Source organism: Neovison vison, chromosome 12, assembly GCF_020171115.1.
Source record: "Neovison vison isolate M4711 chromosome 12, ASM_NN_V1, whole genome shotgun sequence".
NCBI lineage: Eukaryota > Metazoa > Chordata > Mammalia > Carnivora > Mustelidae > Neogale > Neogale vison.
The window spans coordinates 34007659-34034976 of record NC_058102.1 but is presented as its reverse complement, the minus strand read 5'-3'; the positions used below and the strand labels follow the sequence as shown (position 1 = coordinate 34034976).

General features: G+C 33.9%; 1 protein-coding gene across 1 annotated transcript in view; it reads left to right on the top strand.

Moving 5' to 3' along the window:
• The window catches only part of LRRIQ1 (leucine rich repeats and IQ motif containing 1), a 195320-nt gene extending 174518 nt beyond the window's left edge, over positions 1-20802 (top strand). Inside the window, exons 23-25 of the mRNA XM_044228184.1 lie at positions 8627-8759; positions 10644-10704; positions 20650-20802. Of these exons, the coding sequence (XP_044084119.1) occupies positions 8627-8759; positions 10644-10704; positions 20650-20802 (347 nt within the window). The remainder of the gene's footprint in view (positions 1-8626; positions 8760-10643; positions 10705-20649) is intronic.
• Positions 20803-27318: the final 6516 nt, after the last annotated feature.

The window sequence follows — 27318 nt, the reverse complement described above, 5'->3', positions numbered from 1 at the left end:
AGAATTAGTGGTATCTTTTTACCAGAGCAGAAGCTTTTATATATGGCAAGAACCTGAAGTCCAACTATACAAACAAACAAACAGAAAACATGTCACAGTAATATTTATTTGGCCACTATGACCATGTTATTTTGAAAGCCAACCTGCTTACATCACCAGCCTATGCATTATTCTTTTGGGTGGGCCCGAGTTTGGATGACCTACTGTATTAACACTCCCTAAGGGAGTCCAGGTTGGATAGGGGAATATTTTCCAAGAGTAATTAAATCAAGAGAGTGAAACAGGAGAGAATCATGTTAATGGAACCTCCTTCATGGTTATTACTGAGCAATTGCTAAAAATTATTTGAAATAACTTGAAATCAATTAGGACTATGTGTCCTTGTTATCTTTTGAAAATTAACTTTTCTTTATTAAAGACACACTAAAATCCTCATATATTATGAAATAGAATACATTAAAAAATACCTGTTATAGATTTAGAATTCTTTGAACAAGGACTTCCTGGACTCCCCCAGAAAATTGTTCTGTCTAGTTTTGTGGTTAATCCTGGGATCCTTCCAGTGACTCCCTGGAACCTTGATCTTGTCCTGGATTTACAGACTCTTAAAGATAGTCTCACCTCCAGGATAGCTAAGTCTTGGCCCATGGCAACTGAGATAGCATTAAGGCGATATATAATTAGGTTCATTTAACTTAAAAAATAGCAAAATTGCTAGAGTTATTAAATCCTTAATACATGTCAGGTATGATATGTGTTCTGTTACTTTATTTTATCATACACATTTTAGGAGAAAAAAACTGAGGCAAAGAGAAGGTAGATAATTTGCTCAACTTTGCACAGTTAAGTGAAAACACCAACTTACTATGTGCAAGATAGATGTTAGGCAAGTAAATGACTAAAGTGTAGACTCTTTAATACAAGCTGAATTGATTTATCCTAGGATTAACTTCTTGTATGTCACAATTTTAGAGGCTTTTCTAGTGAAAAACTAAGTGGTGTGCTAGATTCATCAGAAATGTAGAAAGCAATCTTAGACAATGGCTACCAGGTAGTTCTAAAAGCAATATTCTGTTAACACTTATTAATAACTTCGAAATGGGTAAATCTTCCAATGTCATGACAGTGAAGGATGAGTATTATAGATTTTTCCTTTTATCTCAGGTTCCAATACAGCTTGGTATAGCAGTGTTACTGATCCTGTCATTTAAAACGTTTACATTTTGTTTATCATGGATCTTTTGCATTAATTTTTATTTTAAAATATTACATCAAATATTATTTACCTTGATTCCTGAGATTTTTGTCACCCGCTTAAATTTTATGCCCAAAGTAAAATGTTTCATTTGCCCCACTTGACTTACCTTAGTCCTGGTCTTGGTTAACAGTAAACATGGAGACACATTATGCATTAATATGACTATACGTATGACTATATCACTTTAACAACCTGCAATTTTCTTGACTTATGTGGCTTTCACAGAAGAAATTAAGGAACCACTCTTTATGTACTATATGGTGCTCCACTGTAAAGATAGTGAGGAGATTCAATTCAACTGGCCAATACAAATGGCAAAGCATATCCTTTCAAGTAGAATTATATGCAAGTTGAATACAAAAGGCTTGTTATAATTGGTTAATACACACAACTACATCAACTTTGTGAAAGAATGTTTCTGTTATTCCAGAGGGAGTCACTTAAATAGAGCAATTCGATAATACTGAAAATTGTATCTGCAAAATCTATAGATTTTAAAAGACAATTTAGTAACTAACTTCTTCTTTGCTTTCCTAAAGGTCATTCATATAATTTATGTATCACCCAACCCCCAAATTGACAAATTTTGAGAATTAATTTAAATGTCAGAAACTAGCAAGTATTTTTCATTCTAGTACTTTTTTTAAAAGCCTCTCTACCATAAAATATAATGAAATATGTAAAGGAGTGATTAGTGCTGCATTTAGCCTTTGACCCTTACATACAGCTTTGGCTCTATTCCCAAAATTTCTGTTTTTAGAGTTTTGTAACAACAATCTTCTTTATTCATGAAGTCATTTTCCTTAATGATCAATTACATATATATTTAGATATATTTTAAAAGAATAGGAATGTAGCTTGTCACACACAAATGGATCTTAGAGAGTTACTGGTTCCATGCCAAGGCCATCAACTTCCCAGCAACAGATTGGATTGGTTAAGGAAGAAGCCATAAACACCCTATCAACAAGTATTTATACAGATGTTAATGAATTTAAAATTCTGTTAGTGTAACATTTATGCCAAACTCCAATTTTATTTGTGCTTTATTTGTGAGGTATGATGCAATAACTTCTTTTAATAAACATGTACAGACTGCTTATACTTTAAAATGGAAACATATTTTTAGTGTTTCCAGCATGAGATACATAGAATCAGCCCTTTATCAAAGTTACCAAAAATATTTCCATTGCACATAGCATTTTGCTCATGATGCAACTATGTCCTCCAAAAGCTTTTGGTAAAAAGATGAACTCATCTTTATCTGTGAAACCAAGGATACATTTTTATTATATTACTAAGAAAGGCCATTAAGGGAAAAGAAAATAGTCATGGGAAAATTGCCATATGTATTTAAAATATAAATAATTAGCTTTTTGTGTGTGTCCCAAATGATAATTGAATCCTAATCTCCCTCTGTGTAGGATATTTATACTATACTGAAATTTTAGAAAACATTTATTTGATGCATATGGGTTTAATGAACACTTATTTTGTTTTTCATGAAGAAAAGAATAATATTTCCATTAATTTCAAAAGAGACTTCATCTCTTTTAGTGAACTTCTTAAAGCTGAACTGCTTTCCTCTAGGATTGTGTATACTGTGAACATTTTATAAAGTAGCCTTATATGATGGAGTAGTTTTGTTGTTGTTGTTTTAATTTGCCATCTTTGGTTGTCAATTTTTATCCCAAACTAGTTCTGACTTTCAGAGCTGAAGTTTCTATTATAATGATTAAGTTAATTATAAATAGGAATGTATTACTCTCCATAATGCACAGGTCTGTCTACACACTAAAAATCTAAATTACTAGCTCTACATTTGTCAGGGCACTGACAGACCATTAACCAATTATGACAATTATTCCATTATTTCACAAATATTTTTGAACACCATCCTACTTATACACCTTAAAGAGCTTATTTATACTAGGTAAAACTGACACATGAATAGGAAAATAAAATATAATGTAATAAATGCTATACAGAGTCTCTATAGGAACTTTTAGAGGGCATCTGCAACTTAATTTGAGTAAGGAATGCAGTGTTGGGAAATCAATGACTTAACACAAAGAACATAATTTCCAAACTCTCATGTCATGAAGATATGAAGAAAAAAAACACCATTGGCAAAGTGAGTAATCTAAAGCATAAGCCTATAGGCAGAAGAGACCATTTTGAGTAATTCTAACATATCTGAATGACTGAGGCAAGAACCTAACAAATGTGTCTGAAGTTATTACAAAAAAATGAACATTATCCAGAGGAAATGGAGATCCAGAATTTAGCATATGAAGCAGTGTAATGAGATTTGTATTTTAGCAAGGCCATTTGCAGTATGGAGATATATCCATGGAAACAAGACCAAAGGAAAACAAAAACAAAAAATCCCAAAAACAAAAAACAGTGAGAGGGCTCTTACAGTAATTTAGAAAAAATGATGGTTGTCTGACATAAATTAGTGACAAAGGAAATCCAGGAAATATGAGATTGAAAAGAATTTAGGAGGAAAAGTATGCAGTCGTAAGGTGAGGATGAATGCTGGTTCATACAAGACTCTGGTTTCTGACTTACACATTGACAATGGTGGTGGCATTATGGGACCTTGGAAAAGGTAGGATAATACACGAGTGCAGCTTTTTTAAAAACTCAGTTTAAATTACGTGTGGGATGTCTAAGTGGCAAAGCTTTGGTTGGATACATATTTCAAAAGGAAATAATGGAAGTGATTGAAGAAATTGAATGAATATCCTCATACGGGAAAAGTATAGCCCAAGAGTAAATGAAGCCAGGTTTGAACCCTAGAAAAGAATCACGAGATTAGAAGGGATAGCAAGGGGAAAGGAGACCCTGAAGGAGACAGGTTTAGACAAAAGGTGTAAAAAGAAAAAACAAACAGAAAAACCAAGAAGAGTGCAATGAAACAAAATCCAAAAGAAATAAGACTTTTAAGGAGGAAGGAGTGGACAACAATGCATAATAATATTAAAGAGGAGTCAGTAAGATAATAACTTCAAAAAGTCCCAAAGATTTAGCAATACTAATGATCTTGGTGTGAACAGTTCCAGTGAAATGGTGTGAAAGAGGAGGCATCTTGCAATGAGCTGAAGCATGAATTGTAACAAATCAACAGAAACTGGTCTTTGTCTACCATTTCAAGAAGTTTGTCTGATTAGGGAAGGAGAGAGAAGAGTAGCTAAAGGGGAAGCTAAAAGCCATTTTGACAGATACTAGAAATACAGAGGAAAAGAAAGTACTGAGGGATAAGAGATCCTAGATTCTATAAAAAGTTTGAGATTCAGAGCAGAGTTGAAAGCACTGTGCTTAGGAGAAAGTGTGCTTCTTCCACTGTGGTAGGTGAGAAAGGTACATTTGCATTTACATCACCACAAAGAAGCCTGTTCACTCCTTTCAAAATGGAGCCTGAAGTAAAGTGGATAGTGGGGATGGAAAGGAGGAGCCAGTTATTAGCAACATACCCAGCAGGTAGACTAGATCTAGTTTCTGATTAGAAGTTGGTACTGTAGGGAGTGAGCAGCCAAGGTTGACTCCAGAATACCTGGTCTGGATGACTTGGGAATTCAGGAGGCAAAATTTACTTAGTAGAATTATGATGGTTAAACACAAGTTGTGATTCTGAAGTTCAGCTTAATATGAGAATAGGAATAAAATAGAGGCTGCTGGTATTTAGTCCTCTGAGCTGCCAGTCCCATCAGGTAATACACAATGTCTATCTGGCTGACTATCATCAGAAGTCAGCACAGTGCCAGGCAAAGAGTGGGGTGGCGGTGAGGGTCCTATAAAGAAGCATGAAAGGGAAATTTGAGAGTTTTAAGACAAAAGAAATGACCCATGTAGTTGAATTCAGCAGAGAGGTCAATTAAGATGAAATAATTGTGTTTGTTAGATTAAGACAGTTCTTAGTAAGGACAATTTCAATTGGATTAAATTAAGGTGGATTTGGAAAGTGAAGAAGTAAAAACAAGGAGTAGACTTCTTTTAAAAGAATTTTGTTAACCAATAGCTTTTAGTGTGAAAGGGGAAGTTTTAAAAGAGTACAGAATTTGTCCCAAAAACTTATATCTTATTTTATGAGTTTATTAAATGGGAGATATGAACCTAGGGGAAAATGACTTGTAGTTTAGAAGATATTTAACAATAAATTTGTATGCCTAGAGAGAAAGTTCCCCCTTTTGAAACTACAATAGGAACTGAAATCAAACAATAGCAGAAGAAAATATGTGCACCAGTGATAATAGATAAAGGATTATGAACAGTCAGTTAAAAATGGAAATTGAAATGCTAGGAACTGGGGTGAATAAGAAAAATAGAACTTCCCTATGACCCTACAATTGCACTCCTGGGTATTTACCCCAAAGATACAGATGTCGTGAAAAGAAGGGCCATCTATACCCCAGTGTTTATAGCAGCAATGGCCACGGTCTCCAAACTGTGGAAAGAACCAAGATGCCCTTCAACGGACGAATGGATAAGGAAAATGTGGTCCATATACACTATGGAGTATTATGCCTCCATCAGAAAGGATGAATACCCAACTTTTGTAGCAACATGGACAGGACTGGAAGAGATGATGCTGAGTGAAATAAGTCAAGCAGAGAGAGTCAATTATCATATGGTTTCACCTATTTGTGGAGCATAACAAATAGCATGGAGGACATGGGGTGTTAGAGAGGAAAAGGGAGTTGGGGGAAATTGGAAGGGGAGGTGAATCACGAGAGACTATGGACTCTGAGAAACAATCTGAGGGGTTTGAAGTGGCAGGGGGATGGGAGGTTGGGGTACCAGGTGGTGGGTATTATAGAGGGCACGGATTGCATGGAGCACTGGGTGTGGTGAGAAAATAATGAATACTGTTATGCTGAAAATAAATAAAAAAATATATATTAAAAAAAGAAAGTAGTTTACATTATTTGATTTATAATTAATAAGTAATTGTGGAATAACATTCAATCTCACTAGCAGTAACAAGTGTATAAATTAAGGCCACATTGGACAATATTTGTGTCATATTATCAAGAACTTTAAAATATTTAACATCCCAGTGTTCACCAAGGACTCAGTGAAATGAGTAATCTCATATAATCTATGGTAAATTGGTGAAAGCTTTTACAACTATTTGACCATATAGATTATATGAAGTTTCTCAAAATATTTCTAGTTTTAGAGATGTTATCTTTAATTCCACCTGAAAAACAGGTCAATTAAATAGATAATTAGAAAACTATCATGTAAAAGGCTGGTACATCATAGTGTATAAACACTAATATTATGTTTAGGATGAGATTTCCATTACATAGAATACATTTGATATATACTAATAGAAAAATAGAATGCATAGAATACACATAATTTTATATAAACAAAACCCAAAAAATCTATTAAAGAACTATGAGTAAATGCCTTAAAAATATTATTCAGTGATTATCTTTGGATAGTGGGATTTTTGTGGATTTTCTTTCCTTTTTTTTTTGACTTTTTACTTTTCTGAATTTTCTAAATTATCTGTAATAAGAATGTATTAATTTTATAAAGAAAAGCTTAACAATTTGTTTAAATAAAATTACTCAAATTTGTGTTTTGAAGAAAAGGAGCAAATGTAGAGAGCAGTAACTAGGCTAACAGCAGGAATCAAAGGAAAGAAACTTTTCCTTCTGTTATGATTCCAGAAATTCATGAAGCAAGACTCAGAAAAGTAGGAAAGGACAGGAAGTAAAGTGGTTTGAGTTCTGCAGGTAAAATGGTGCCTCTTTTACTGGACAGCCCAAGTAATGACAAGCGCCCATTAAGTAATCCAAATTGCCATTATTCTTCCTATGTGAGATGCTAAAAACAGAACTTCTTATACAAGTTTAAGAGTTAATCTTATTTTCCTCTTCTCAATGACAGGAGTAATCCTGAAATGGTTTAGCCAAAATGGAATCAATTTCTTCAGTATGTAAATTACAGCATCTTCAAGTGCATCCAGCCGACTTTACCAATATGCTTGTTCTGTTATTACACTTGAGCACATGCCAATCTACCAATCTATGCCTTAGGGTGAAAATGGTTAATATGAACTGGATCCTTACAGTGAAATCTCTCATCTTTACTCAGGGATTGTTTTTTAGAACCTTAGATGAACTCTGATGTAAAACCACTTAAGGTTTATGGAGTGTTATCAGAGAGTAAAATCGTTATGAAAGGATTCTCTACTTACCAAGAGTAAAGTTTCTAGCTATGGGCTCAGTTGATTATCAGTGGCCACTCACTTTTTTCTGTCATTGCACTTATGGGTCCAACATTTGGTCTGGTCAACCAAGAAAGATGGGTAAAAGACTGGGACTCTGCCAGGGAAAAGACTTAATGATGTGCAGTAATGGGGAGCGACAATGCCAAAGGTTCCCTCTGTTGGATTCCTTATAGTTTCTGTAAACCTTTTTGGCCACTTACCAGAATGGTGTCTGCTCATGGATTCAATGGTCAGCCTTTGCATGTGAAGTAATTGTTCCTTCAATATAGCAGGTATGGAGGGATTGGCTTAAGCTCAGGATACAAAGGATATGGCCATCTTAGAAACATAAGGTGGCATGAGAAGCAACAGCAAGTTAACTTTGCTAAGTAACACGGAGTCTAGAGAAAAAAACATGCTGATTTTTAGCTTTTCTAAGAATTGGCTACAATATCTCTGAACTAGAGTCATTTTATTAATTTCAGCAGCAATTTTTAAGGAAAAAATCTACATGGTAGATGTAGCACCCCTGGCATGTTCAGAATGACAAATGCTAACCTTGTAAGGATATGTATGACTGTGTGTGGACATGCACCAAGCATTCGAAGCAGGCCTTGCACCACGCTTCATTGGTTTTCCAAACAACTTGAAAGTACGCAGTGTACAAAGATCTATAGTGAAAGAATTAATAAATTAACATATAAAATATTAGGTTTTGAATTATAGGATTCTTGTTTAGTTTGATTACCATGCATTAGTTTTCAAGAGGAGCCTGTCTATGGTGTACCATCAGTCAGTCAAAAGACATCATAGTGGACAGATACTCTTTTTATACTAGAATTTTACTATCTACCAAAAATAATTCTTTGAATTTTTAATTTAAAAGCTAAAAAAAAAGCAAGTCCTGAAAGATGTTGGCTACATTGAACCATTGTCTTCATTTTTAAAAATAGGTGATTTTGAAACTCAAGCAGAAAAATTACTTAATCTTTAAGTGACAGACATTTTTCTTACAGATGATTATGCTCTCATGAATTAGTTTGTTTTTCTTTTGATGAAATTGTTTGCCTAGACTGATCTACTTAGCCAAAATTTGATCTCTTTTAAATAACAAATAGAATTTCCATATTTTTCCCCAGGTAAGAAAGAAGAACTTATCTACAAGGATGCCACTCCGAATGAAAAATTAGAAAGGAGTAAAGAATACACATACCAATGGCTTCACACACAGGTTGGGATTCATGAAACAACTAATTCGAGAAATATGAAATGGTGAGGTCATTTCCTTTAAATTAGATTTTTGTATTGCAAACATACCTTGAAAAATGAAACCTAGGTTAATTGTGCTAAAACAAACATGACTTTATAGCCTAAGGCCAATACACCCATTGCCAGGTTATAAAAGGCCTCTTCTTTGGAATAGATTTAATCACTCTTTATATTTTTCATCTTAAAATGTTTGAGAGTTCTGTTTCTGTAATGCTTAAAACCAACAGATGAAACGCACAAATGATTCTATTTTATAAAGTAAAATGCGTGGTATCAATAAACTGTTTATAAACATAGTACATATGGGAGGTTATATTTTGTTTTGTGTCATTTCTATCATTTACATTTGACAGTTAAATTTATAATTCAGCACTGTGCTTCCACTTTACCAGTCATGTAACTAATTTCCAATGATGTCTCCATGCTTCAGTTTCCTCTCCTTTATAGTGAGATGGTAGTATCTTATCTATCTCACAAGGTAGAGGTACGATCACAAGGTTGAGGATGTCAAATGTTTATATCCCTTAGTAACAAACAAGGAAACATGAATATAATAGGTAATCAATTAATTTTTGTTACATTAATGTTTGTACTAGTTTGCTACCACATAACAAAATACCATAGATTGTGTGGCTTAAATAACAGAGATTTATTTTCTCACAGTTTTGGAGAGTACAAGTTCAAGATGGAGTTAGCAAGTTTGGTTCTTTGAAGGTCTGTCTTCATGGTTTGCAGAGGGCCACCTTCTCACTGTGCCCTCACACAATCATCCTTCCATCTCTGTTTTCTGTTTTAATCTCCTCTTCTTATAAAGACACTAGTTATATTGAATTAGAGCTTACCCATATGACCTTATTTTACTTTAATTATCTCTTTTATGGTTCTATCTCCAAATACATCACATTATGAGGTATTGAGAGTTAGGACTTTAGCATATCAATTCTGATGAAACGAAATTCAGCCCACAGCAATGTGGTATAATACATAATGCTAAAAATGCATAAAAGCTAAAAATCAGCATAATGTGGTATAATATATATGCATAACCACTGAACCAAAGTTTTAGGGAAATAAAAGTCTGGAAATAATAATATTTTTGGCATAAATTTTCAAAACTTTCATTTTATCTACATATATCCATAAAATAATAAAAAATAAAAATAAAATAAAAATTAAAAAGTGCTATTATAAACACTAACTACATATATAAATCAATATTGAATCTAAATGTAGATAATGCTTTGGAATGTTTCCGGGCATTCTATAGAATATGATCTCCAATACGTATGATGTAATGTAATAACAATTTAAATGACTAACAAATAAGATACAACAATTATGAAGGTTAAAACTTAATTTAGAAGCAGTTTAAAATATGTAAAAAATGAAATCTCTTTTTATAGTATATATATATATATATATATATATTGAGATTTTTCATATGTGGTCAATTCCATCCATGTAATTCCTTTAAAAATATGGAAAAGGAAGTGAAGAATGAAAGTGAAATTAAAACATTTTATAATCTGGATTACTTTGTATTATTTAATTGTGAGCAAAGAAAGTAGGAGTAAAGCAATCAGCATTTGTGAACTTTTATTTTACTAAGTACTCCAATTAATACAAGCACAATTTCTTTTATGTTGGTATAAATCATTTTAGTATAATTCATAAGATGAAATCCTTAGAACTATAAACAAATGAAAACATGGAAATTGGTATATATCTTTGCCTATACTTTAGTATATTTATTTTATATATTTAATAAAACTATTATTTCCATTTTATAGATTACAAGTTTCTCCCAAACTTTTCGGTGGGCATTTCTTTCATATTCTTCTTTTACATTTATATAATAATATAATCTCTGTTTTTCTCACTCTGCAGCAATCACTTCTTGCCTGAGTTAGACCCAGATGTACGTAATGGTGGAAGAGTCCAGCTTGTGGTAAGAAATATGCTTAAAGTTACAGAAAAATGTTGTACACGCTCGTCCTCAGTAACTGACACTTTAAAATATGTCCATAATTAGTGTAAATTACAAAAATATCACAACTGGGGGCGCCTGGGTGGCTCAGTGGGTTAAGCCTCTGCCTTCAGCTCGGGTCCTGGTCTCAGGGTCCCGGGATCAAGCCCCACATCAGGCTCTCTGCTCAGCAGGGAGCCTGCTTCCTCCTCTCTCTCTGCCTGCCTCTCTACCTACTTGTGATCTCTGTCTGTCAAATAAATAAATAAAATCTTAAAAAAATATATCACAACTCAATCTTTTTGGGGTAATCTCAAAATACTATATATTAAAATAATAACCTGTAATAATAACATGTTCTTTTGATTTGTAATGTAACTTTAAAATCTGCTATTACTTTAAAATATTGATTCTATATGGTAGATTTAAAAATATTAACTTGCTACCATATTTAAAATAACGTGACTCTGAACAGGAATTGCATAATGAACTTATTTACTTGAATATTTTAAAAGAGTAGGATACTGAGAGAAATACACTCTCACAACTTAGAAAATCAAAGCAGATAAAAATTAACAAGTAATTATAAACTCAACCACTCTAAGTAATAAAGTGTAAATTACTGAAGCTTTAGGAACAACCAAGTTCTAAACGTGGTGACCAGAGTGTAAAACTCTAGACAATATAACTGTATGTGCATTGTTAAAGTCAATTGTACTGTAGGCTATTAGAAGGAAGACTATGTTAATAGAAGAACAATGGCCAGTGTGGAGTCTAGAGAAATGGAGTCCACAAAGCAAGAAATTTTCAGTGTGTTTCCAGAAATTTCCAGAGAAGAGGGTACCCTAACCAATGATAGAAGTGTACAGCCTCCTTAGCAGTTGAAAATAGATGCCTCAGGTGACCCTAACTGTATGATACCTTCCCTTTATATCAACCAATTAATACTCCTTGCTCAGATTCTACATTCACCAAAAAACTGATTTTAATTTAGGTTGCCAAGTAGAATTTAGCATAAAAAGATAATACACTTTCTAATACATCTAGTATGATGGTATCCAGAGCAGTTATATTCATAATTCTCATGAACAATTCATTCAAGGAATTTTCCGGGAAAAAAGAGCAAAATTAGGGCAGTAGCTAATATTAATGTATCTTCCTGAAAAGGGAGCAAAACTAGAGCAATAGCTAAAATTAATGTGTTTATGAAAATATTTATAGAACCTATGCACAAGTTTGAAATAATCATTAAACAAATATTTCCTTGCATTTTAATGCAGGCTCCTCTGGCAGAGTGGCATGTAGATTGCCCTAGGAAAATTGATATTTCAAGCAATGAACACCATGCATATTACTAACAATTGCACACAGAGTGTTGAGTTGCCACTTTGGAGCAAGAATGGGGAATATAAAAGTCCCAAGGAATGCCAGGATAAAGAAACTGATATTAACATTGAATGATTATACTTCCAAAACTGAATGCAAACAGACTGGGTAGATTTCTAATTGAAGTGGTTCTATGAGAGGGGTGCCTGGGTGGCTCAGTTGGTTAAGCATCCTACTCGTGATCTCAGCTCAGGCCTTGATCTCAGGTGATGAGTTCAAGCCCCACAATGGGCTCTATGCTGGCCATGGAGCCTACTTTAAAAAAAAAAAAAAAAAAAAAAAAGATGGTTCTATGAGATTAATGCTTTGACATCCATCTCCTTCTTCTGTATTCCACTGTATTATACTATATCCAAATATATTACAATGACATAGCAATGATAAATGCTTTTTTGATATTGAAGAGATACAGGTGAATACAAAAACAAAGTAAATGATAGTAGAACAGAAATAGTTTTTTGTTTGTTTCTGTTTTCATGTAAATGGAGTTAGGAGAAGGGATTAAAGACTTATGTCAAAAGGATACTGGACTAATTGAATGCCCAAAATAGATATCTTGCAGAGTCGTGGGAATGTGTTGGGAAACTGGAGGCAGATAATTGCACATTTGGGACCAGGCCATAACTAAAAGTAAAATTAAAGAAAAAAAATCTGCAACTGCTGCCACTTTTCCTCCAAGACATAAGGAAAACACCCATAATAAAGGACAAAAAATCATGAAACAAAAATGATCACATTTTAATTAAAACAATTATGAATATTTTAATAAGCCTACTAAAAATTCTATCTAGGGCGCCTGGGTGGCTCAGTTGGTTGAGCGACTGCCTTCAGCTCAGGTCATGATCACGGACTTCCAGGATCAAGTCCGCATCGAGCTCCCAGCTCCTTGGGGAGTCTGTTTCTCCCTCTGACCTTCTCCTCTCTCATGCTCTCTCTCACTCATTCTCTTTCAAATAAATAAATAAAATCTTTAAAAAAAATTCTATCTATATAAAATATTACCATTGAAATAAACTATGGACTGGGCATCATAAAAGAGAGACATCGTGAATTGAAACATTATCTACAAAGGAATAATAATTATATTGACAGCTGACATTATAGCAGAAACAATGCATACCAAAAAAGAGTGGAGTCACTTCTTAATAACAGAGATAGATATAAATATTATCCAGAATACTCTCCACTAACCTTCAAGAGTAAGAATAAGATATAATAAAACATTCAAATTCTGGGTTTTAAAGAAGCTAGTAAATAACATCTCTGTGTAAGATCAAAGTATTTTGTGTGGCAGATTGGAATAAGAAAAATGAAAATAAGATATCATTTTACTTATATCCAAATATATTATCAGAAGACATGCCATAGAGCCATACAGTTGTATTGCTGATTAACTTTATCCCCCAAAACTCCAGGATTTTTCTGTAGAAGACAGTCCTAGTTCAGGTTCTCCAGGAAACATATTCTGAGATTCTTATACTTGAGTGCAGAACATTTGTTGGAGAAGGCATTCAGGAACAACTCCTTTGAGGGGTGAAAGAAGCATAATTGAGCAGAGGGAAAAGGTAAAATTCAATAGAGTTGCAGAAGAGGAAGTGAGCTCCAGTGGTGTGAAAGCCCTTCTAAGCTGTCCCAGCTTGAGGCAAGAGGATCGGGCTCCTATTCTCCTGCATCTCCTCAGGAGAGTGTATGGTTTGGGCAAGACAGCCATCTTTAGCTAAGGACAGTTTTCAGAGAGATATTCAGTTAAGAGCCATACTTTTCAGCAGCTGGGAGAATCTGACTCATTTGTTTAAAGTGATCTGAGTGGCATATGATAATATCCACTATATTCATTAAGCTTATTGTTCATAGATACAACTTAGCATATAAAATGTGTCAACTATCTCCAAATAAATCTATAAAGTAAAATCAATTTGAACTAAAATTATAGCTTCTTTTTTAGGAAACTGAAAAATCTCATTCTAAAATGTGTATTGTTGAATAAGAACAATATTATACAAGTCCTTTGAAAAAGAAGAGCTGACTTGCATCATAAGATATAAAGACAGTATAAAACTAAACTTTGTGGTACAGATAAATAGACCAATGGATATGATTAGTTAGTTTGGAAATAGACCTGTGACTATATTGGAATAAGGTATATAACAAAGGTGGGAAAGGTCAAATTGGTAAATAGAATTCAGTAAACTTGCATTGAAAAGCAGGGCTGTATATAACCCATACACACTATAATAATCAAGTGGAATTTACAAGATTTGAAGACTCAAGTGTGAAACGTAAAGTTATAAAATTGATCAACTAAAATAATTGAGAATATATTTGCAAATTCACAGTAAAGAAATACTCTCTTAAAAGATATGTTATATTGCAAAAACTTTTTGATTGACTCGACTGTTTTAAATTAGTTATTACTTCCTATGAAGAATTTTATAGCAAAGGTTAACAGACAGATTACAGACATGAACAAATTATTTTCAGTGCCTAAAGCCAAAAATAGCTTAATATCAGGATATAGAAACAACTTCTGAAAATAAATAATATAAAGTCAGGTAACCTAATGAAAAAGAAATACAAATACAATAGAAAAAATATACAAAAAAAAAGAAAAAATATACATAGACATTTTACAGGGATTATGATTAATGCATAAAAGAATGTAAAGAGATGCTCAGTTATATGACCAGAGAAATAAAAATTAAAACTAAGAAGTTGCGTGACTATCCTCGTCAGAACAGAAAAAATTAGAAAACTGGGTAATGCAAAGTGCTATCAATAATGTGGAAACACTGATGTATGGCCAAAGTAAAAGCTGGTACAGTCATTCTGGAAAGAAATGTGTCATAATTAATTAAAATAGGCCTTTGTACACCCTATTATGTATTAGCAACAAACTTTAATTTAAAATATTCTATTCACTTCAACGTAAAAAAATTAAAATATTTAAGGATTATGTTAACATTAAGTTGTGCAAGGCTCCTATAATGATAACTATCAAATGTTGCTTTAAAAAAATCAAAGAGGGGTTCCCAGGTGGTTCAGTCCTTAAGCATCTGCCTCTGGCTCCGGTCATGATTCCAGGGTTCTGGGATCTAGCCCCTCATCTGAGCTCCCTGCTCAGCGGGAAGCCTGCTTCTCCCTCTCCCACTCTCTCTGCTTGTGTTCGCTCTCTCCCTGTGTGTCTCTCTGTCAAACAAATAAATAAAATCTTTAAAAAAATTAAAATTAGAAAAATAAATAAATCAAAGAGATATATCATACTCATGAGTATAAAGACTCAAATTGTAAGATGCCAATTCTCAATGATCTGTAAATTCAATAGACCCTTAGAAAGCATTTTAGCAGAAATGGACAAATTTTATTTTATTTTATTTTAAAGATTTTATTTATTTATTTGACAGGCAGAGATCACAAGTAGGCAGAGAGGCAGGCAGAGAGAGAGAGGGGGAAGCAGGCTCTCCGCTGAGCAGGGAGCCCGATGTGGGGCTCGATCCCAGGACCCTTGGATTATGACTGAGCCGAAGGCAGAGGCTTTAACCCACTGAGCCACCCAGGCACCTCATGAAATGGACAAATTTTAAAATGTGTATGGAAATGTAAAAGATCTAGAATAGTCAATATAATCTTGAAAAAAACGACTCACACTACCTGATCTCAAGACTTACTATAAAGCCCCAGTCAGTAACCAAAACTATTTGTTATGTGCAGAAAGACAGAAAAATGAATTAATGGAACATAATAGAGAGTACAGAAAATACCACACTTATAAGGTTCATTGATTTTCCTTAAAGGTACTAAAACAAAAGAGGAAAAGAATAATTTTTTTTTTCTCAACAAATAGTGCTGGGCAACTATATACATGGAAAAAAGTGAATCTTGATTCCTACCTTGCATCCTAAAAATGAATTTGAGATGAATTATGGGCCTAAATGTAACTGCTAAAATTCCAAAATTTCTCCAAGAAAATAAGATATTTTCAAAAACCTGGGGAAGGCAAAGATTTTTTTTTAAATAGAACGCAAAAAGCATAAATCAAAAAAGATAAATTGTACTTTAGATTTAAAGTATTTATACTTAGTCATAATTCAGAAAATAAAAAGAAATGAAAGTCAAATCACATCCTGGGAGAAAAATTTTTATTTTCTTTCTCTCCTCTTTTTCTTTCTCTCTCTCTCCCTCCCTCTCTCTGCCCTCCACAGCCCTCTGCATACAAACATCTCCCCCACATATACACATCTAATAAAGGTCTTGTATCCAGAATATGTAGAAAAAAGTCCCACAAATCAACAATGTAAAGACAAATACTTCAAGCTATTTTAAAATGGCGAAGCTTTGAGAGACTTCACAAGGGAATATAATTGAATGGTTAATATGCACACTAATTTAAAACAAAATGAAACCCTACTACACAACACTAGAACTGTTAAAAGTTAAAAGCCAGAAAGCACAAATGTAGGCAAAGATATGGAATAACTAGAATTCTCATGCATTACTGGTGTAGTGAAAAATGATAAAACCATTTAGGAAAATAGGCACTTTATAAAGTTATAGATACTTCTACTCTATGACCCATTATCTACTCCTAGATGTTTACTGAAAGGAAATGAAAACACATGTCTTCATAAAAACCTATATGAAAATTATATAGAAGTTCTATTGATAAAAACAAAAAAAATGCAAACAACATAAATGTTTATCAACAGCAGAATGGATAAACTGTGGTATATTCTTACAATGGCATACTTACTCAGAAATGGAAAGAAATGAACTCCTGCTACATACAGCAACATAATTGAATACCAAAAACAATAGAGTGAGTGAAAATACTGTATGATTGTATTTATGTTAAGTTCAAGAGCAGAAAAAACTAACTTCTCTGTGGTAAAAGAAATCAGAACAGTTGTTGCTTCTGAGGATAAATTACTAGAAAGAGGTACAAAGGAATCATCTGCTAGTTATATTAGGCAGGGGTCACTAGAGAAACAGAATCAGCAGGAGAGCTATAACTGTATTTATCTATATCTAATATATAAAATCTTATACAAAATCTCTTTGTATATGAAAACAGAACTTATAATAGCCAGTGTAACCTTGAAAAACAACAAAGAAGAGTCATACTACCTGATTTCAAGACGTTCAGACTTGGCCTGAAACTTACACCATTGGCCCTTTGGTCTATCTCTCTGTAGAATCGAGAGAAAGAGGAGAGAGAGTGTGAGACAGAGAGAGAGAGAGGGAAAGAGAGAGAGATGTATATACATATGTATAAAGAGATTTTATAGATTTATGTATTTATTATAAGAAATTATGTATTATTTACTATAAGGAATTGGCTCATTTGATTATGGAGGCTAAGAAGTCCCATGATTTGCAAGCTGGAGACCCAGGAGACCCTGGAGACCCTGGAGCTACCCTGGTGGTGTAGCTCCAGTCTGACTCCGAAGGCCTGAGAACCAGGAGACCAATGGTATATGTTCTAGTCTAAGTCTAAATGCCTGATAATCAAGACAGCTGATAGCTTAAGATCCAGTCCGGCTATGAAGGCCCGAGAACCAGAAGTGCTGATTGTGTTAAGTTCCAGTCTCAAAACAGGAGAAGACCTATGTTCCAGCTTCATCTGTCAAGCAGAAACGTGAATTCTCCCTTCCTCCATCTTTTTGTTCTATTTAGTATCTCAGTGGGTTAGATGATGCATGAGAGGGCCATCTGGTATACTTAGTTTGCCGATTCACATGCTAATTTCATCAGAAACACCCTAGAAAACACATCCAGAAATAATGTTTAACCAAATATCTCCGTATCCTGTGACCCAATCAAGTCAACACAGAAAATTAATTATCACAGTAGCCATCTGTAAAAAATAACTAAATTGGACAGTGAAATTAGAAAATGAACAAAATGAACAAAGAGATTATCCATATAGAAATAAGCATATGAGAAGATGTTAAATATTATGAATCACTAGGAAAATTGTTAATGCCACTATATAATATCACTATACACCTATTAGAGTGATTAAAATAAAATACCGTACCAAGTGCTGACAAATATGTGGGACAGCTGGATTTCTCATACATTTGCTGAGAATGGTACAGCCACTTGAAAAAAACCCGTCAATTTCTTATAAAGTTAAATATACACTTTTATGACTCAACAATTCGGCTCCTGGCCATTTTTCTTAGAGAAATAAACTTATGTTCACTCACAAACCTGCACACAAATGTTCACAGTAGTTTTATTGATTTTCAAATCTTGAGTCTTGTAGTTAAAGCCTCTTTAGCTAGCAGGAGGGTCCCTGTGTTGTTACCTTGTTTTTCATTGTTTTGTAACTGATCTCACCAAAACTGTAGTATCACTACAAGAATAAGTATATCCCCCTTATTCTTGACTGGCTCTTATTAAGTCTTAGTATTGATGGAGCTATTGTAATAGAAATAATAGATATGTGCTTTTGTACACTAATTGAAATAAAGTTCAGAAAAAATGTATAATATTTTTCATACCAATCACAAGTATAAAGTGGAAGCCAACTGTTTTTTTATTTCATTTTTACAAGTTTTCTACTGAGGTCTTTTTTGTATCACTTAGCCGGGTACATCAATTGACTGATAAACAAACAAACAAACAAACAAACGACTGGCATAAAATGGTTTCTATTCTGAATTCAGCAATAGCCAACTTGCTTACTTAACAATGAGAAGTCCACATCTTCCTTATCCATTCATCCGTTGAAGGGCATCTTGGTTCTTTCCATAGTTTGGCGACTGTGGCCATTGCTGCTATAAACATTGGGGTACAGATGGCCCTTCTTTTCACGACATCTGTATCTTTGGGGTAAATACCCAGGAGTGCAAGATGTGGTCCATATACACTATGGAGTATTATGCCTCCATCAGAAAGGATGAATACCCAACTTTTGTAGCAACATGGACGGGACTGGAAGAGATTATGCTGAGTGAAATAAGTCAAGCAGAGAGAGTCAATTATCATATGGTTTCACTTATTTGTGGAGCATAACAAATAGCATGGAGGACAAGGGGCGTTAGAGAGGAGTAGGGAATTTGGGTAAATTGGAAGGGGAGGTGAACCATGAGAGACTATGGACTCTGAAAAACAGTCTGAGGGGTTTGAAGTGGAGGCTGGGTGGGAGGTTGGGGTACCAGGTGGTGGGTATTATAGAGGGCACGGCTTGCATGGAGCACTGGGTGTGGTGAAAATATAATGAATACTGTTTTTCTGAAAATAAATAAATTGGAAAAAAAAAAAAACAAAACAATGAGAAGTCCATGCTTGTGACAGTGAGAAGAATTTGGGAAGGGGAACGTAAAGGAGAAGGGCAAAGATCTGAATTTGAAAAAGAATGATTTTTAGATTCTGTTTTCATGGGATTTTGTAGCCCATCATATGGAGATAGCTTTTTAAGTACAGTGATGGTTTTATGGCTTTATTTTGCCCTACTTAAATTTTTCTCACATCAAACATTAGGACAGTGTTTTCTCACAGGATTTCAAGCATCCTGTGGTTTGGGTTAAATCCCAGTTATTTTAAGGCTGCTTTGCTTTCCATCATGACATTTTCCCTTACTTCAGGGTTGAATCCTGATAAATTAGTACTTAATGATATTAAACATTAAGTAAAATAATATTTTATAAGCAAGAAGTGATTCTTCAACTGTTAAATTCAGTCCCATGTAGTAATAAAAGTTCAGATAGGGGCACCTGGGTGGCTCAGTGGGTTAAGCTGCTGCCTTCGGCTCAGGTCATGATCTCAGGATCCTGGGATCGAGTCCCGCATCGGGTTCTCTGCTCAGCAGGGAGCCTGCTTCCTCCTCTCTCTCTCTCTGCCTGCCTCTCTGCCTACTTGTGATCTCTCTCTGTCAAATAAATAAATAAAATCTTTAAAAAAAAAAGTTCAGATAGTAATTTTAGACGTGATCAATTATTTAATCCTATGTTCTTAAAATAATATATCTTGAAATTTTTTTATATTTATAATCACCCTTAAATTAGACTTAATGTATAATACTTTATATTAAAAATGGTTTTAATGAGAAGGTAGAGATCTTTTGTGACTTTGTAGTATATAAACATGAGATGAAAGGCCCTTTGAGGAATATTGTTGAGAAGACTAATACTTGTCACTGGTAAAAATATAAATTTTGCAGAAAATAATCCAATATGACATTTCTAACATTCAATTAAGAGTTAAATAATATTCTTGGTAAATAAATAATGTTAAGCTGTTTAAAGTTTCATCAGTTGCCTTTAAGATTGATTTTCATCAAAATTGCTGTAGTAAAAGGTTTTCTTTTGTTGTACACACTCAAATCGCAAACCTCAATTTTAAAATCGGCTCTTATTTGCAAAAAATGCTTTGACATAGTGCATTTGTTCTGCCTGGGCAGCAGTAAAGGATTGTGGTATCATTTTGAAGAAGGTTGTTTGACAGAGCCTGTTTGTTTATTTGGGGTAATGTGAGCTGCATTCAGAAAATGCCATATTTTGTTTCATGATTGTATACATTCTCTCCCATTGCTCCCAGGCAAGACTTGTAAGCAGAGAAGACACGGATTTAGACCTTTTTTCCATGACCAGTGGAAGTGCTTTGTCTGTGAAGAGAGAGAAAAAAAATCAGGCACACAGACACTCAGCGGGATCTTCAAGTAAGTTGTGGTTTCCTTCAGAATTAATTTAGAAATCACAAACGAATTGATGGAACATAATGCCAACAAGCATTCTTTTATAGATAAGGGGTAGGATGCCAGCAACCAGAACTGCCTCAAAGTGTGTGTTTGAATTTTTTTTTCTTTAAATGTCTTCTTTTGATATAAACCAAATTAAATTATCTACAAAACTAACAGCATCAATTTTTAAAATTATATTCTGTAACTCAGTGTTCTACTTCCCTACCAGCCATGAATTATATTGAATCATATGATCATTTAATTCTAAAGGAACTTTTTGGCTAATTGTAAATTGGACTGGACTTATATATCAGACTAGTATATTTTGGCCTTTTTTCATCGATTTAATTGTAGGTAACCTTAACTTTTAAAGGAAACTTTTAAAATAGCAGATTTTAGATAATAATACTATACTGTCAAAACCCTGCTTTAAATACTATTTCTGCTAAGTAGATGGCAGTTTATATTTATTAATGATGACTTTTTACACTTGTAAACTTGTCACACACATCTATTATCCTTAATATGATTTCAATAAGAATTGCATTGCGGTTATTAACTCTGAAAAAAAATAAACATTTGAAAATACTTGTATATAGAGTCTAATTTTTTCAAACTTTTCATATACCCTAGAGATTTTGAAATATCTGCTAAAATGTTTTGGTATATTAGTATAAAAGATGCTTTATTTGCTATCATATTTTTTTAACTTTCCCCAAAGTATAGTGAACCTCAAAAATCCACATATTAACTTACACTTTGCTCTAGGTATTAAGGTTTTTTTTGAAAAAAATGTTATTACTCACTTACTTTTTTTTTTTTTTTGAGATTTTATTTATTTATTTGACAGAGAGAGAGAGAGACAGAGCACAGCCAGGGGCAGGGGCCAGGAGACGGAGAAGCAGGCTCCTCACTGAGCAGGGAGCCTGAGGTGGGGCTTGACCCTAGCTAGGACCCTGGGATCATGACCCAAGCCAAAGGCAGACACTTAACCAATTGAGCCACCCAGACACCCCACAAAGTTAATACTTGATTCATTATGAGAAATTCAAATTATCCAAATGGGTGCTCTACAGGTAAATGAAAACTTAAAAAATGATTGCCTTTCACTTTTTATCCAGACATGTGGCATTATTAAAGTCTAGTCATGGGGTGCCTGGGTGGCTCAGTGGGTTAAAGTCTCTGCCTTCGGCTCAGGTCATGGTTCCAAGGTCCTGGGATCGAGTCCCGCATTGGGCTCTCTGCTCCGCCTGGAGCCTGCTTCCTTCCCTCTCTCTCTGCCTGCTTCTCTGCCTACTTGTGATCTCTCTCTCTCTGTCAAACAAATAAATAAAATTTAAAAAAAGTCTAGTCATTTAAATCAATTAATATATACCAGGTGATTTTGATAAATTTTAATTTGGTCTTGAAATAATGATTTTAATATATCTAATTTAAAAATATTTCCAAGCTTCAAAGTTCTTAGAATGCTTGAATTTTCTTTACTTGGTTACAGAATCTGATCACAAAATTTTGCCCTAGTCAATATGGTTAAGAAAGAAACATTTTATGTTTTAGGTTAATTCACTAATTATTGATCTAATATAAAAATTTTTCATTATTAATATAATTTATTAATTATATCAACTTTTAAAATATATATTATATTCAGAAGTGATCAAGCTGTGTTACACATAATAATGAATAATGTTATTTCCATTTTAAGAATTGTATATTATGAACTCATATCACTTTGGAGCACTGTATAAAACAAAGGAATTGCCCTGTCACATTACAGAATATCAAAGTTTCTATATATAATGTATCATATGACTATTAAAACATCAACACCTCAGGGGCGCCTGGGTGGCTCAGTGGGTTAAGCCTCTGCCTTTGGCTCAGGTCATAATGTCAGGGTCCTGGGATAGAGCCCCACATCGGGCTCTCTGCTCAGCAGGGAGCCTGCTTCCTCTTCTCTCTCTGCCTGTCTCTCTGCCTTCTTGTGCTCTCTGTCAAATAAATAAATAAAGTCTTTAAAAAAAATCAATAGCTCAATAAATCAGCAACCATGCTAAAATGTACAAGCTTTATCTCTCACGTGATATCAAATTACAGATTTTAGAGAATACAAGATTATATGGAATTAATATTTTAAAGTCTTATTTTCTTTTTAAATTTTAATTCCAGTATAATTACCATAGAGTTTTATATTAGTTTCAGACATACAATATAGTGATTCAACAACACATTCTCTAAGGAACTGTAATATGGTTATCCTCACTGATTCCAACTGGTTGTCACTAAATGACATTATAACAAACACTACTAATCATTAAATCTGCTCACTAAGTGACATTTTAAGATAAACGATTTTAGAAAAACAGAGTTTTTATCCAATAAAAGAATGATTATGAATAAAATACCACTTACTGAATTATTATAGTTACTAGTTTACTACAACATCTACATAAATATAATGGTAAAGTGTGGGCCCTGACATCAGTTTGCTTGGACTTGTACCATGACAATTTCCTCATCCTTAAAACAAGAATGCTAAGTCAAGTACTGTACCTACCTTGAAGAGTTGTTGTTGGGATAAAATGTTGAGCATTTAAAACAATATCTGGCACAACTTAATAGTCTTTATAATTGCCACTTACACACAGGCATAAAGAAGAATAATCTGAAGTAAGATATTAAAGTCACTACTATCTAAGTGCATGGCCTAACTAGCTCACCTTATAAGAAACCTACTCTTAATAGTTACTTAACTAAAAAACTTTGGATAGCCTATTATCCACAGAAAACTTTAACCATCAATATCCTTGGTTCCTAGGCCTCCATGGCCCTGGGCCAACCCTGTACAGCTTTGGTATTTTGAAAGCTCTTTTTCCTCCAGCTTTTTCTCTCTCTTAAAAAACTTGTCACCTTATTAAAACTCAAGTATTTCTTTTAGCTTTCCAAGCCAAATCTAGAGAGTAGTTTATGGACTGCAGCTATAAAACTCTTTCGACCTCTGAACTTTTCTAGATATTTCTCTTTCTCTATTGTTATAATATTTGTATCAGGTATTCTATAGAATCAGATAAAGTCAGGTTTAAACTCTCAGTTCCTTTATCACACATAAGTTGTGTGACCTTAATTCTAAGAACAAACTAACTTGGGAAAATGGATAATAATGTCTATCTCATTGAGTTTGGGTGAGGAAGAAATGAGTAAAAATATAGACAAAGTATGTGATATATTGCCTAGAATATAATAAGTACTTGTTTACATGTATTATGTTGCTGTTGCATAATTTTAAACAACTTTAAAGTAGAATGGTCTGTCTTCTCTATGTGTCAGATAACACCCGAACAGCATACTTTCAGCATCACGCCAGTCATCTCAAGCAAAATTGTCTTAGAGAATTTCCTAAGTTCTCTTCCTTTTCTTTTAGGTCTTTCTGCTTTCTTATAAAAGGCCAAGACAGTCTTCTGCTATATGGCCTTCTAATCTAAAAGTTAGAAGAGGTCACATTCTTATTTTTAAAATGCCATTTACAAAATTAGTATGCAAATAAGTTCCTCATTTAGACAATATTTAGACAAAATATTTGATTTCCTTAAATGACTTTGGTTTTCTCAACTAATTTTTCCATTTTTATACTTAAAGGATGCATAATAATAATAATAATTTTACTGCTATAATAATTTATAGCTTTACACATTTATTTTAATGAGCTTTTCTTATTTATACTAATTATTTTTCTTTGACAGCTAATATAAATAAGTCTCAAGAGTTTATTTACTCTGCCTTTGGCCCAAAAAATTTAGCAAGGAAAAGCCACAACTTGAACCTATGTTTTCTTATTCCAAAGCTAGTGCTATCTTTCTTCCATGCACTAACATATAATAGCTTAACTGTAACAATAGAACATAATTAATGTAATTCTTACACATTTACTAAATGATCACTGCTCACTATATACCTAGTTTAGGTTCCCGGTTGTCTCCTCCCAATAATTTCTGCATATTCTAGGACGAACTCCATTTCCAGAGTTAGCTAGGGATTGAGAATCTACAGTACTCCTGTAATAGTTCATAATCATCCCAAAGTCAATTTTTTCTTTAAGTGTATCTAAATTCTCTTGAATATAATACCTTTTAATATGGTACTAAGTTTTCTGAGTATGGAAAAATGTATTTATTTTACAAGCGAAGCGGCTAATGTAGTTAAAGTGCATGAGAAAGTCTTCTCAGAGGAAAAAATATTTGATTTGTACCTGGAATGACATTTGGGATGTAAGTAAGGAAAGAAGTAGAAGAAAGCCATCTTAACAAAAGCAAAGGATAAAATATGAATATATGTTTGTTGAACATTGAATAGTATGTCTGGACCAGAGCTTGTATACACTGAAGTAACACAAACTAAGATTTAATTAAAGATGAAACCTAGTTTCAGGTAAGCTTGAAAGTAAAGTAGAATTTTGAAGGGCTTGTTCTCTTGCAGGGACAAAAATCTCTCTCAGCAGTACTAATCAGACTTCCTTTCAGATTTTATTGGCCACAGCAGTATCATACTGATTTTTTTTATGTTTATTGTTTATTCTCCTTCTCCCCTGCTAGCATGTGTGTGTTCCAGGAGGCAGGGAATTTAATGTAGAATCCTAGGTACCTAGAACAGCTCCCTGGCATGCAGGCCCATAATATGTATGTAATGAATGAATTAATGGATGGATGACTGACTGACTGACTGACTGAATGAATGAATATGCTCCACTGTGAAGCAGGAAATGTCAGATAACTGCTAGAAAGAGAGTATTTGACATTTTACTACTCCATAGCAAGAGGCAGGCTGTTCTGACAAAGGAGAGTAAAAGATTAACTGTTTGGTAGACCTCAACAGTATCTGCCAAAGCTTCTAAAAGCACCTGATCCTGGTATGTACAATCTATCAAACACTAAGGGATCTCTTGCAAGTAAGTCTTTCAAACAACCGATCATGAGATTCAGATTCCCATGGATCCAACCGACTTGAAGTAAATCCTGTCATCTGTTCAATCAAAAATATTTATGAATGCTCTTGAAGTCTCAGTGCATCACACAGGTGAGAGAGTGCATGTATATCTCTGGCCTTCATGGAGTTTATGATTTATATAAACATATGCTATAAGAGTCTGGGTCCAGTCAGAAGACAGCTATCATACAGTAGGTTAAACAGGGCAAGTTTAAGTCTTATTATCTGTACTGAAGTATTATCGATTTCGGCTATGAAATACAAAGAAATATATGGTACCCTAGGGCTGAGGAAGAGCACCCAAGGAAGGACAAACTTGGAAGGGGTTCAGACTTCATTGGAGAAGGTGTGGTTCAGCCACCAGATAGCAGACAAGTCCCCTAGTTTGGCTAGACCAAAGATGGTCTGGAGTTACTGGGCAAACAATAGGCAATTCTCTGGAATAGGGGAGGGGGAGTAAGTAATGAGCAAATGGGAGCATAGGCATGCAAGGAGAATGGTACTGATAAGGCAGAAGGTGGTTTCCCTTCGATTTCCCTGTGGAGAGGAGAGCATGCTGATTATTGCTCAGATGAAGCTGGGGAGTTGTAGAGGAATCATGTTCTGGGACAGTGGCTCAGGAAAGCTGCATCAGAAGTCCTGAACCCACAAGGCCAACTCCATCCCCATCTATGCCAGAAATTACAAAACCCTTCTTCTAGTAGTGTTTCTTCAGCACCCTCTATTGAGAAAGCGTAACATTTTTTCTCACTTTAAAGGAGAAATGCTTAAATTCTTTTATCACAAAACATAATGAAAGGTGTATTCATTGCTTTTAAATTGATAATGGACATATATGCATGCACTAAATTACTACTTTCTGAATATAATAACTTATATAGGTATATGAATTATCCATATTTTATTAATTATAGGATATAAATTATTATATATAATTATATATACAAATATGTATTTATATATGCAAATGTATCATATATAATTGTGTGAATTTTATATATTTTATATGTATAAAAAATCTTTACAAAAGAAAATTGGACTCACTGTTCTTCTCTTTAAAACAATCACAGCTTGGACCAAATTATGGCCTAGTATTATTTTACTCATGGCATCTTAGGCTAGGAAATATGCTTGGGTGAGGAAAATCGTAAAAAATTTTCACAATTGAGAAGAATTGAGGAAAAGCATAAGAAGACCTCAAGTTGTTAAGAGAATGTCATTCCATCATTCTTTTTTTCTTTCTGCTAAATTTTAGAGGCTACTTCCAGCCTGTAAAACTATGTCATTAACTAGGGAAAATAATTAACTAAGGAATGACTTTATTTTTTTTTTAAGATTTTTTATTTATTTGTGTGAGAGAGAGAGACAGAGAAAGAGAGACCATGGGGGAGGGACAGAGGGAGAGAATCTTGAAGCAGACTCCCTGCTAAGGGGCAGAGCCCCATGTGGGGCTCCATCTCACCACCCATGAGATCACAAGCAGAGTAGAAACCAAGAGTCTGACCCTGAACCAACAGAGCCACCCAGGCACCCCAGGCACTTTAATAAAG